The sequence below is a fragment of the Oncorhynchus clarkii genome, chromosome 30 (genome assembly GCF_045791955.1).
Source record: "Oncorhynchus clarkii lewisi isolate Uvic-CL-2024 chromosome 30, UVic_Ocla_1.0, whole genome shotgun sequence".
Taxonomy (NCBI): Eukaryota; Metazoa; Chordata; class Actinopteri; order Salmoniformes; family Salmonidae; genus Oncorhynchus; species Oncorhynchus clarkii.
In genome coordinates, this window is record NC_092176.1 from 29,345,379 (window position 1) to 29,358,758 (window position 13,380).

Genomic DNA, 13,380 nt, shown 5'->3' on the forward strand with positions numbered 1-13,380 from the left:
AGCATTATAAATATTCACTTACCTTTGATGATCTTCATCAGAATGCACTCCCAGGAATCCCAGTTCCACAATAAATGTTTGTTTTGTTCGATAATGTCCATAATTTATGTCCAAATACCTCCTTTTTGTTCGCTCGTTTAGCCCAGTAATCCAAAATCATGACACGCGATCACTAGGAGCAGACAAAAAGTCAAATAGTTCCGTTACAGTCCGTAAAAACATGTCAAACGATGTATAGAATCAATCTTTAGGATGTTTTTAACATAAATCTTCAATAATGTTCCAACCGGAGAATTCCTTTGTCTTCAGAAATGCAATGAAACTCAAGCTAACTCTCACGTGAATGCGCGTGGCCAGCTCGTGGCTCTCTGGCAGACCTCTGACTCATTCCCCTCTCATTCGCCCCCACTTCACAGTAGATGCATCAAACAAGGTTCTAAAGACTGTTGACATCTAGTGGAAGCCTTGGGAAGTGCAGTTTGACCCCATAGACACTGCATTTGTTAGGGAATGAGTTGAAAAACTACAAACCTCTTTCCCACTTCCTGGTTGGATTTGTCTCAGGTCTTTGCCTGCCACATGAGTTCTGTTATACTCACAGACATCATTCAATGTTTTAGAAACTTCAGACTGTCTTCTATCCAAATCTACTAATAATAAATCTAAATCCAAATCTACTTATAATATGCATATATTAGCAACTGGGCCTGAGTAGCAGACAGTTAACTCTGGGCACCTTATTCATCCAAGCTACTCAATACTGCCCCCAGCCATAACAAGTTAAGGTGGTCTGTTGGGCTTCCCACACCTCCTTGGCGAGGTCCAGTAGGCCGTGTGGCCTCCTCCCGTAGAGGAGTTCGAAAGGGGAAAACCCAGTGGAGGACTGGGGTACTTCTCGGATTGAGAACATTAGGTGGGGTAGTAACTGATCCCAGTTCTTCCCGTCCTGCTCGATGACCTTCTGCAGCATTTGTTTGAGCGTTTTATTGAAGTGCTCGACGAGACCATCCGTCTGCGTGTGAAAAACGAAGGTCCAGATCTGCTTGATCTGCAGGAGAGCACACAACTATTTCATTAGGCGGGACATAAACTCAGTACCTTGGTCTGTCAGGATCTCGTTCGGGATGCCTGGGAACATGCCTGGGAACAGCTCCCAGGCGATTCCTTTGGATACCGCAGCCCATAGGGGAATGGCCTCGGGATACCGGGTGGCATAATCTACTATCACCAGGATGTACCGTGTCCTCATGCTGTTTTTACCAGGGGTCCCACTATGTCCATGGTGATGCGTTCAAAGGGCACCCCAATGATAGGTAGGGTGACCAGAGGGTTTCGGATGTGTGCTTTTGGGGCAGTGAGTTGACACTCCGGGCAGCTGCGACAGTAGTCTTCCACGGCCATCATCCCGGGCTGCGATTCATTCCCGTGTTTTCTCCATTCCCAGGTGCGCCCCCAACAGGTGGGTGTGGGCCAGCTGAAGAACGCTTCCCACGTACCGTCTGGGCAGCAACAATACTTCTCGAAGTTCCACCTGTTGGCGCGACACCTGATACAAAAAGTTATTCTTGATTTGGAAATTAGGGTATTGCCAGTCAGTCACCCCCGGAAGTAGCTGTCCATCCACCACTATCACTTGGATTGTGACGGCTTTCAAGTTCGTATCCTACCACTGGGACGTCCCGAATTGTCCCCTCAGTTGGCCCCCAGCAGGTGTCTCGACTGGACCCTCGAAATTGAGGAGGGGGAGGCTGGGTTCCTCCTCCAGTGGTTCCCCAGGGGGTTGGGTTCCGGCACCCCCTCCGACTCCGGACCCGTAGATAAAGGTTGGTCAACCGGTTGCTTCCGGGCCGTACAGGCGATGGGTTTGCCTGTGTTTCACCGTCCCCATCTTCTGACACTTCAGTGGTAATGGATATGGTTACAAGTAAAAGAAGAACCCATGACTTTCAACTGGCTTATTACGGAATACAGGATCTCATTCACTGTTTGTAAATAGAACACAAAGCAATCGGGTACTTTTTTTGAGAGAAGTTATGTTATGAGTACTTAACATAATGACCAAGCATCTGACAAGAACAGTTGCCATTGAGACTGAGCCATTTTCAGGTATCATTCTGTATTTTCATGTTGAATGAAAAGGTGATGAATCTTAGTCTCTCAGGTGATGAATCTCACCTGAGAGACTAATATATATGTATGTTATATATATGTATGTTATAGGGGTTGTTTCAAACTTACAGAAAAAAATGTATGTAAACAATAATAATCTACATTTCTGACTGCTCCTACCTGTGTATTAAACCATTGATTACCTCTCAAAATGTGGATGTGCATAGCACATTTTCACTCTTACAGAGTAGGCATTACTGAAACAACAATGAGTAAGTTTTTACTTCAGAAAATATTTTTTGATCATTGGTTATTTATAGTTGAAAACATAGGTGCCAAATTCCCCTCCACTGGTAGAAAATGGTTACCACAGCTTTTGACCTTGTGTGTTTCCTTTTGCTAGTTTAAAATGCACGGCACAAGTTCTCAGTATAGATTTGGCCCAGTGTGCCCCAGAATAAGGAAGTAGAATGAACTGACAAACCCCTTGCCTTCAGAGTCTAATAAGAATGGGAAGTACCAGTACGGTAAAGTGAAAGGAGCAGTGCATCCTCTAAACAATGTATTGTAGGGGGTATTATGCTTGAGTTACACTTGTATCACTATTTCAACTGACAAGGTAAGCACAAGGTTGACATTTTCTTAATTCACTAAAGCTCAATCGATACCATTCTCACAGGAATTTAATGACATCTCAATGTCATCATCTTTAATTGAAAGTTATATTTTGTTGGTTATAAAACAGGGAGGACATTTGATTGTATTTTGATTGTTATGAGTGACTTACTGCATGAGTCTATTGATCTAATAGACATAGCTAACCAAGGGATAAGAAACATTGGTCATGGGTTTATTAAGAGAGAGTAACTATAAATTATTAAACCTTGTCTGAGAACAATCTAAAATGTAATGTTGTCAGTATGATTGAAAACATCTATTTGAAGATATTTTATAAATGTGGTATAACAAGAAAGGTAGGGTAGTTTGGGGTTTCTTAGGCTCTTAGAGGTCATTTGGCAGTAATTGAAATTAGCTTGAATGTCAAGGAGGAAATGAAGTACATTTTAAATTTGACATTGAAACAGTTTCATTTAATATGTTTATCAATTACAGACACAGCATGGTTTCAGAGGATGAGGGTGATATTGGGTTGGACACATTACTGAACAAAAATACCAACGCAACATGTAGTGTTGGTCCCATGTTTCATTAGATTAAATAAAAGATCCCAGAAATTTTCCATACGCACAAAAAGCGTATTTTTCTCAAGATTTGTGCACAAATTTGTTTACATCCCTGTTAGTGAGCATTTCTCCTTCGCCAAGATAATACATCCACCGGACAGGTATGGCATATCAAGAAGCTGATTAAACAGCATGATCGTTACACACAGGCGCACCTTGTGCTGGGGGCACACAAAAAAAGGCCAATCTAAAATGTGTTGTTTTGTCACACAAAACAATGCCACATATGTCTCAAGTTTTGAGGGAGCGTGCAACTGGCATGCTGACTACATGAATGTGCACCAGAGCTGTTGCCAGATAATTTAATGTTAATTTCTCTACCATAAGCCACCTCCAACGTCATTTTAGAGAATTTAACAGTACATTCAACCGGCCTCACAACCGCCAACCACGTGTATCCACGCCAGCCCAGGACCTCCACATCCGGCTTCTTCACCTGCGGGTTCATCTGAGACCAGCCACCCAGGCAACTGATGAAACTGAGAAGTATTTCTGTCTGTAATAAAGCCTTTTAGTGGGGAAAAACATATTCTGATTGGCTGGGCCTGGCTCTCTAGTGGGTGGGCCTATGACCACCCATGGCTGTGCCCCTTCAAGTCATGTGAAATCCATAGATTAGGGCCAAATGAATTTATTTCAGTTGACTGATTTCCTCATGTGGACTGGAACTCAGTAAAATCGTTGAAATTGTTCCATGTTGCATTTATTTTTTGTTCAGTATATTAACCTGAAGAAGGTGTACAAATCTACCCACATTCATCCCGCAGATGAATGAAATATTGTTATAATGTTGGTTTACTTACACAGATAATTCCTCAAAGACTAAATCAATATCAAGCTGTCTTGGTCTTAATTAACATCAGTGTAAAAACTATGATGAAAACCAGCCTGGTCCCCTGGGTAAATTTAAAGGAATTATTATACACAGGAAACCAGATAAAGCAGGTTAATTTCCTCAGACTGTATGACACTTGATGGCCTCACTACTCAGTCTCAGACAATGGTACCATGCTCCTTCTAATTTCTTTGGATGATCAAAATACAAATCTGACTCAGAGGTGTCCTCACAGTTTTTAAACAATCTTTGCTGAGCATTTGTGTGGTATTGTATGTTGCTGTTTTCACTGATGGTTTCTGTGTTAAAGACACGCTTTTCATTGATCTGTTGGCACACTGTGTGTTTATCTGTCTCTTGTTTTGTTTTTTCAGGTCTGAACGCACTTCTGGGAAATGGCTCAAAATTGTCTCAAGTGCTTGAAATACACCATGTGTGTGGTTAACTTCTTGTGCTTTGTACGTATCCCAAACATCCATCTGTTACCTTCTACCCTTCCTTCCCTCAATGAGATAAAAAAACCCATGTTCAATATTTCAGTGTCCATTTGTCACAATTTGTACAACGAGTGGGTCTAATCCTGAATGCTGATTGGTTAAAACCACATTCCAGCTGGTGTCTATTCCACACTTTACCACCGGCTAAATCTATGACTTTAAAATGCCTATTTACTCTGTTCCACTTTTTTTAGACTAACATTTGGTTTTCAAAAGCGGAGATTTGCATACAACTTGCTGTCTGTCTCTCCGACATTTACAACGTTGCTTCAATATTCAAATTCGATCTCCAGCTGTTCCATAGTAATGAACGTGTCGTGACGAGACAGGCAGGCGGACAGCGTTTCTCAACCAGTTGAAATCATGAATCAGCCGGTATTTATTTAATGGATATATACACAGAAATGTCAATTGAAAAAAGGTCAAACGAAACTAAATGCAGATAGCTTGCAGTCTTTTCAGCTTCTGTTTGAAGTGATTGTGTTAGCTGTGTTGTTGGACAGCTCCTCTGAACAATAGTGCCCTGACTAGAGAGCACATTTTCTATGCCAGGTGAAATGGCGCCTCATTAGATCATTGTTATTGTGTATTTAAATAAATGTCACTAGAAAACAGCTTAAACAAATGCAAATACGGTTTCTTTGCTGTTATTCTGGATGCACTTTTTGATGTGATTGTTAGTCGTAGTTGGCTAGCTAGTAAGCAAGGGATAAGAACGTTGCCAGCCAGTATGGCAATGGAACATTTACAACGAACGACTGGGTTGCGTCCATAGATACAGAACAAAAAGACTGAACAACTGGGTCGCATCCATAGATACAGAACAAAAAGACTGAACGACTGGGTTGCGTCCATAGATACAAAACAAAATGACTGGATGGCTGGGTCGTATCTCTAGCCACCCGAAACGATAGAACAAACGACCAGCCAGCTTGGGCAGCAGGGTAGCCTAGTGGTTAGAGCGTTGGACTAGTAACCGGAAGGTTGCAAGTTCAAACCCCCGAGCCGACAAGGTATAAATCTGTCATTCTGCCCCTGAACAGGCAGTTAACCCACTGTTCCTAGGCTGTCATTGAAAATAAGAATTTGTTCTTAACTGACTTGCCAAGGTAAATAAATTGGGTAGCAACCCTAGATTTGTGTCAGGACTATATCTTGTTTAAGGATGAAATAGTATGAATAAATTCATCAAAATAATGTTTTTAATTAAAATATGTTGGTAACCCATTGTATTAAAGTGATTATGTCCTTAAAGCCAGTGTTTGGAGGATATATTTGCACAGATTATTCTACATTGTAGAATAACAATTAAGACATCAAAACTATGAAATAACATATGGAATCATGCAGTAACCAAAAAATTGTTAAACAAATCAAAATGTATTTTATATTTGATATTCTTCAATTAGCCCCCCTTTGCCTTGAGCTTTGCACACTCTTGACATTTTCTCAACCAGCTTACTCTGGAATGCTTTTGCAACGGTCTTGAAGGAGTTCCCACATATGCTGAGCCATTGTTGGCTGCTTTTCCTTCACTCTGCGGTCCAACCCATCGAAACCATTTCAATTGGGTTGAGGTCGGGTGATTGTGGAGGCCAGGTCATCTGATACAGCGCTCCATCACTCTCCTTCTTGGTCAATAGCCTTTACACAAGCTGAAGGTCTGTTGGGTCATTGTCCTGTTGAAAAACAAATGATATTCCCACTAAGTGCAAATCAGATGGGATGGTGTATCGCTGCAAGAATGCTGTGGTATCCATACTGTTTAAGTGTGCCTTGAATTCTAAATAGCACACCCACACCACCATCACACCTCCTCCTCCATGCTGCACAGTGGGAACCACACATCTGGAGATTATCCATTCACCTACTCTGCATCTCACAAAGACATGGCAGTTGAAACCAAAAATCAGACATTTGGACTCATCAAACCAAAGGACAGATTTCCACCGGTCTAATGTTCATTGCTCGTGTTTCTTGGCCCATGCAAGTCTCTTCTTATTGGTGTCCTTTAATAGTGGTTTCTTTTCAGCAATTCAACCATGAAGGCCTGATTCACGCAGTCTCCTCTGAACAGCTGATCTTGAGATGTGTCTGTTACTTGACCTCTTGTGAAGCATTTATTTGGGCTGCAATTTATAAGGCTGGTAACTCTTAATGAACTTATCCTCTGCATCAGAGGTAACTCTGGGTCTTCCTTTCCTGTGGTGATCCACATGAGAGGCAGTTTCATCATAGCGCTTGATGGTTTTTGTTACTGCACTTGAAGAAACTTTCAAAGTTCTTGAAATGTTCCTTATTGACTGACCTTCATGTCTTAAGCAATGATGGACTGTTGTTTCTCTTTGCTTATTTGAGCTGTTCTTGCCATAATATGGACTTGGTCTTTTACCAAATAGGCCTGTCTTCTGTACACCACCCCTACCTTGTCACAACACAACTGATTGGCTCAAACGCATTGAGAAGAAAATAAGATACACCTGTTAATTGAAATGCATTCCAGGTGACTACCTCATGAAGCTGGTTGAGAGAATGCCAAGAGTGTGCAAAGCTGACATCAAGGCAAAGGGTGGCTACTTTGAGGAATCTCAAATATAAAATATATTTTGATTTGTTTAACAGTTTTTTGGTTCTACATGATTCCACATGTGTTATTTCATAGTTTGGATGTCTTCACTACTATTCTACAATGTAGAAAATCATAAAGTAAAGGAAAACCCTTGAATGAGTAGATTTGTCCAAACTTTTGACTGGTACTGTATGTTGAACACATGCTGTTGTGTTTGGTTCTTGTCAGATCTGTGGAACTGCAGGGTTTGGTTTTGGAGTGTTCATGATGATGAACTCTAAGGTGTCGTCTCTCATCCCATCCCTGTCCTCCCTGAACATTGCCAACATGATCTTCATCACCGGCATCATCATGACCTGTGTGTCCTTCCTGGGGTTCCTGGGGGCCCTGAAAGAGAACCGCTGCCTCCTTGTCACTGTAGGTCTCACATTTGACATAATTTCATATTTTTTAGAGACATTGGTCTCATCCCACTGGGCAGACATCAGTTCAACATCTAGTTTTGATTTACATTTGGTTGAGTTGTCTAACATGAATTCAACATGAAATCATCCAACAATGTCACCCTGTCGTTGGAAGTTAAAAGTTGGGTGAAAAAAAGACAAAATTCCCTGTTGTTGATACATTTTTTCAAATCCAATCAGTTTTCCACATTGATTCAATGTCATCACATTGAATTTTTGGGTTGAAATGAAGTGGAAATAACATAGATTCAACCTGTTTTTGCCCAGGTGGGGATCATTCACTGTCTTTGCTTAAATTAAAATGACTTACAAACACTTGTACTTTCTTGATTTTCAGTTTTTCATCCTGCTGTTCATTCTGATGTTGGTGGAGCTCACTGCAGCCTTTCTACTGCTTTTATATGAGAGCAAGGTAAGATATAGCAGAAGGGCACTGGGATGTGGGCACTGGGATGTGGGCACTGGGATGTTGGGAGGAGGTTTGAGAGGGGTGACAGAAATTGAAGTGAAGAAGAGAACTTTAATACATTACTAATTTACATGAGGAACGTCAGGGATTGATAGGGGGCCATTGTTGTGAGGAAAGCTCAAAGATGACAGGAGATAATCAGGTAGTGTTTTATGAGATGTTCATACTGCCAAGTAATTAATGTGTGTGCTTAGATTGACAGCTTCCTACAGAGGGATCTCACAGACAGTCTGGAGAAGTCCAGGGAATCAGCTAAAGGTGGGAATTCAACAATGAGCAAGGGCGACTGGGACATCATTCAGACCATGGTGAGCATGTGCTGTGAAATATATATAAGAAACATTTAGTGTGCGTCCCAAATGGTACCCTATGTACTATATGACCAGGTCTTATACGGAGACACTGAGACTTTACAATGAAACATGTATACTCCCTCTTTAGCCCTCCCGGGCATGTGAACAAAAGTGAGTGGAAATGTGATGTTGTTTCATGTGTTGATAACACTGCTTTTGTCATGTTTAATTCTATTACATACATGTAGTTCCAGTGCTGTGGGGTCCATAACTCAAGTGACTGGAAGGATAAAGTGCCTGCGTCCTGCTGCTCCAAGACCCAATGTGACATCAATCAGCCGGTATACTGGAAAGATATATGCTGCCAGGCTTGGGGTCAATTCAGGAAGTACACTGAAATTCCATTTACAATTCCCTTCAATGCTTTTCAATGATGAACATTTTGAATTGGAATTAGAATTTGGTTTACTTTCTGAGTTGACTGGAATTGAAATGGAATGGTACCACATAATGGTCTTCCCCTCTTCAAAGGGGGAGACACCTTAGACCTAAACTGTTATAGACCTATATCCATCCTACCCTGCCTTTCTAAAATCTTTGAAAGCCAAGTTAATAAACAACCATTTCGAATCCCACTGTACCTTCTCCACTATGCAATATGGTTTCCGAGCTGGTCACGGTGCACCTCAGTCATGCTCAAGGTCCTAAACGATATCATAACCGCCATCGATAAAAGACAGTACTGTGCAGCCGTCTTCATTGACCTGGCCAAGGCTTTCGACTCTGTCAATCACCGCATTCTTATCGGCATACTCAATAGCCTTAGCTTCTCAAATGACTGCCTCGCCTGGTTCACCAACTACTTCTCAGATAGAGTTCAGTGTGTCAAATCGGAGGGCCTGTTGTCCGGACCTCTGGCAGTCTCTATGGGGGTGCCACAGAGCTCAATTCTCAGGCTGACTATTTTCTCTGTATATTTCAATGATGTTGCTCTTGCTGCTGGTGATTCTCTGATCCACCTCTACACAGACGACACCATTCTGTATACATCTGGCCCTTCTTTGGACACTGTGCTAACAAACCTCCAAACGAGCTTCAATGCCATACAACACTCCTTCCGTTCCTGCTTTTAACTGTTAGTAAAACTAAATGCATGCTCTTCAACTGATTGCTGCCCACACGCTCCTGCCCGACTAGCATCACTACTCTGGACGGTTCTGACCTAGAATATGTGGACGACTACAAATACCTAGGTGTCTGGTTAGACTGTAATCTCTCCTTCCAGACTCACATTAAGCATCTCCAATCCAAAATTAAATCTAGAATCGGCTTCCTATTTCGCAACAAAGCCTCCTTCACTCATGCTGCCAAACATACCCTCGTAAAACGGACTATCCGACAGATCCTTGACTTCAGCAATGTCATTTACAAAATAGCCCCCAACACTCTACTCAGAAAATTGGATGAGTCTATCACAGTGTCATTCATTTTATCACCAAAGCCCCATATACTACCCACCACTGCGACCTCTATGCTCTCGTTGGCTGGCCCTCACTACACATCCGTCGCAAATCCCACTGGCTCCAGGTCATCTATAAGACTTTGCTAGGTAAAGCCCCACCTTATCTCAGCTCACTGGTCACCATAGCAACACCCACCCGTAGCACGCGCTCCAGAAGGTATATCTCACTGGTCATCCCCAAAGCCAACACTTCCTTTGGCCGCCTTTCCTTCCAGTTCTCTGCTGCCAATGACTGGAACGAATTGCAAAAATCTCTGAAGGTGGAGTCTTATATCTCCCTCTCTAACTTTAAGCATCAGCTGTCAGAAGGAGAATGATGGAGTGCTGCATCAGATGACCTTGCCTCCACAATCACCCGACCTCAACCCAATTGAGGTGGTTTGGGATGAATTGGACCGCAGAGTGAAGGAAAAGCACCCAACAAATGCTTAGCATATGTGGGAACTCCTGTTGGAAAAGCATTCCAGGTGACTAACTCATGAAGCTAGTTGAGAGAATGCCAAGCGTGTGCAAAGCTGTCCTCAAGGCAAAGGGTGGCTACATGATTCCATATGTGTTATTTAATAGTTCTGTTATTTAATAGTTCTACAATGTAGAAAATAGTAAAAATAAAGAAAAACCCTGTAATGAGTAGGTGTGTCCGAACTTTTGACTGGTACTGTACGTAAAAAAAATATAGCTGTCACAGCAATGTTTTCTCTTCTTCATCTCAGGGTTGTTACAATAAATTGAAGGCCTGGTTTGAGGGGAACTTCCTAGCCACTGGAGTTGCTGTGATTGTGCTCTGCATTATTGAGGTATGGTCATCTTCCCATACTTGTTAATACAGGGGGTCAGTGATGGGTTTATCCACATTCACATGACAAACATGTCTTATTCCTGACCACAATAAACTGTCAACTATATGTATCAATCATCATGTATAGCTTCTAAGATATATGTATTGTGTCCCAAATGGCACCCGATTCCCTGTATAATGCAGTGTGCACTCATTTTGACCAGATAAGCCCATGCACTATGTATGGCCATTTGGGAGGCTGTTGCATGAGTTTTTAAACATGTATTAGACGGAAATGAAAACTCCACCAGAACACCATGTAGGCTAACACATCAATTTTTTTTCTATGTTGGTAGGTCCTGGGCATGTGTTTTTCCGTGACTCTGTTCTGCCACATAAGCCAGTCTGGACTCAGCTACAAATTATAAAAACAGTGTTTATTTTTATGTTTGTTTTTTGTAAAATAATCCCCTCTCGGTTCATGCGCTTTATGATGTTTCATTTCATTACATGCTAAAAGGCAGGCACTTTTTACATTTTAGTCATTTAGCAGACACTCTTATCCAGAGTGACTTACAGGAGCAATTTGCTCAAGAGCACATCGACAGAGTTTTCACCTAGTCAGTTTGTGGGTTCGAACCAGTGTCCTTTTTGTCTTCTTAACAGCTAGGCTACCTACCTGCACTTTTGAATGCTATATAATACTATTGATACTGTGACTGTACTGACACATTTTGTAAACAACCCAAATAATTCAATAAACATTGAGCTGTTATTTCATTTTAAACCCACAATGAACCTGACTGAAATTACTTTTCGATCTTTGTAACTACGCAGTGACTGACTGTGTAGTTACTTATGTTATTTGTGACAGCTGCTTCTCAACATCACATGGTTTCCTGTCACTAACTTTCAACCTGCTTTGTGAGTGTTCTTATAACCACTATTTTTAGCTTATCTGATGTAGCTGGTGGTTTCACAATATAACAACGAGGGCGATGAAGTCGGATAAAAGGAGCCTTTGTTAAAAGTCCTCTGAGTGAAAACGCAACCACATTTTTTGGGGTGGGTTGTTTGTGTTTGTAACAAGGAAATAAAGGATGATAAAGTTTTTCACACCACCTTAATATACGGAACAAAAATATAAATGTAACAATTAAGTTTTTACTGAGTTACAGTTTATATTAGGAAATAAGTCAATGGAAAGAAATTCATGAGTCTCTAATCTATGGATTTCACATGACGGGCAGGGGTGCAGCCATGGGTGGGCCTTGGAGAGCATAGGCCCACCCACTGGGGAGCCAGGCCCAGCCAATCAGAATTATTTTTTTCCACTCAAAAGGGCCTTATTACATACAGAAATACTCTTCTGTGGATGCAGCTTATGGTAGAGAAATGAACATTCAATTATCAGGCAACAACTCTGGTGGACATTCCTGCAGTCAGCATGACAGTTACATGCTCCCTCAAAACTTGAGACATCTGTGGCATTGTGTTGTGTGACAAACTGCACATTTCAGAGTGGCCTTTTATTGTCCCGAGCACAAGGTGCACCTGTGTAATGATCGTGCTGTTTTATCAGCTTCTTGATATGCCACACCTGTTAGGTGGAATGATTATCTTGGCAAAGGACAAATACTCACGAACAAGAATGTAAACAAATTTGTGCACATTTTAGCAAAATAAGCTTTTGTGCGTATGGAACATTTCAGGGATTTTTCATTTCATCACATTAACATGGGACCAACACTTTACATTTTTTCTCAATCCTGGGGTGGGATATATTTAACTTGAGGTGAGAGAACCATATACAACATCTTGCAGGTACATTTGCAAATTAACTTGAAGGTAGCCTATGCATTAAAGGTCCAATGCAGATGTTTTTATCTCAATATCAAATCATTTGTGTAAAATATCACAACCTTACTGTGATATTTTTTTCATAAAAAACAAAAGCTTCTTAGCACATAGCAATATCTCAATCAAGAACTTTGGAGAAAAAAAATGAAAACGACCTGTTATTGGCAGAGGTTTGGAACTCTTTCTTATTGGTTTATTAACTAATGTAATTAATTAAGAGACCGGTCAACAGGCAGGCATAAAACTCCATCCCACCAACATGCGGAAATATCAGGCATTATTTTCAAACAGTTCTTACACTAAAAGGGCGGTATCATAATTTTCACAATATTATTCCAAACCCATTGTGGAAATACACGATACAGAAATTCACTATATTCAGAAAGTATTCAGACCCCTTGACTTTTTCCACAGACTTATTCTAGAACGATAAAATAGCAAAATAAAAAAACTGAAATAAACCATTTACATAGGTATTCAGACCCTTTACTCAGTACTTAGTTCAAGCACCTTTGGCAAAAAATTACCGCCTCGAGTCTTCTTGGGTATGACGCTACAATCTTGGCACACCTGTATTTGGGGAGTTTCTCCCATTCTTCTCTGCAGATCCTCTCAAGCTCTGTCAGGTTAGATGGGGAGCAGGCTCTCTGGCTGGGCCACTCAAGGACATTCAGAGACTTGTCCCGAAGCCACTCCTGCATTGTCTTTGCTGTGTACTTAGAGTCGTTGTCCTGTTGGAA

The 13,380-nt window shown here is 41.3% G+C and overlaps 1 protein-coding gene across 2 annotated transcripts; it reads left to right on the forward strand.

Annotated features, from left to right (window-relative positions):
* Positions 1-2,604: 2,604 nt before the first annotated feature.
* Positions 2,605-11,571, forward strand: LOC139389582 (leukocyte surface antigen CD53-like). 2 transcript variants are annotated; one of them, XM_071136411.1, is made up of 8 exons: positions 2,605-2,728; positions 4,563-4,646; positions 7,483-7,671; positions 8,056-8,130; positions 8,382-8,495; positions 8,729-8,821; positions 10,716-10,799; positions 11,137-11,571. In XM_071136411.1, exons 2-8 carry the CDS (start codon positions 4,584-4,586, stop codon positions 11,206-11,208), a joined length of 690 nt encoding a protein of 229 aa, XP_070992512.1. In that variant the 5' UTR covers positions 2,605-2,728; positions 4,563-4,583; the 3' UTR covers positions 11,209-11,571. The 2 variants fall into 2 exon arrangements, with proteins under 2 accessions (XP_070992512.1, XP_070992513.1); XM_071136412.1 differs by lacking the exons at positions 10,716-10,799; positions 11,137-11,571 and adding an exon at positions 10,302-10,440 and having other exon boundaries at positions 2,616-2,728.
* Positions 11,572-13,380: the final 1,809 nt, after the last annotated feature.

Bases quoted from the DNA above. Each gene is read 5' to 3' on its own strand.
- LOC139389582 (XM_071136411.1), top strand. From the start codon at position 4,584: ATGGCTCAAAATTGTCTCAAGTGCTTGAAATACACCATGTGTGTGGTT. The intron at 7,672-8,055 runs GTAGGTCTCACA...CTTGATTTTCAG, and splicing joins ACCGCTGCCTCCTTGTCACT to TTTTTCATCCTGCTGTTCAT. The intron at 8,496-8,728 runs GTGAGCATGTGC...ACATACATGTAG, and splicing joins GGGACATCATTCAGACCATG to TTCCAGTGCTGTGGGGTCCA.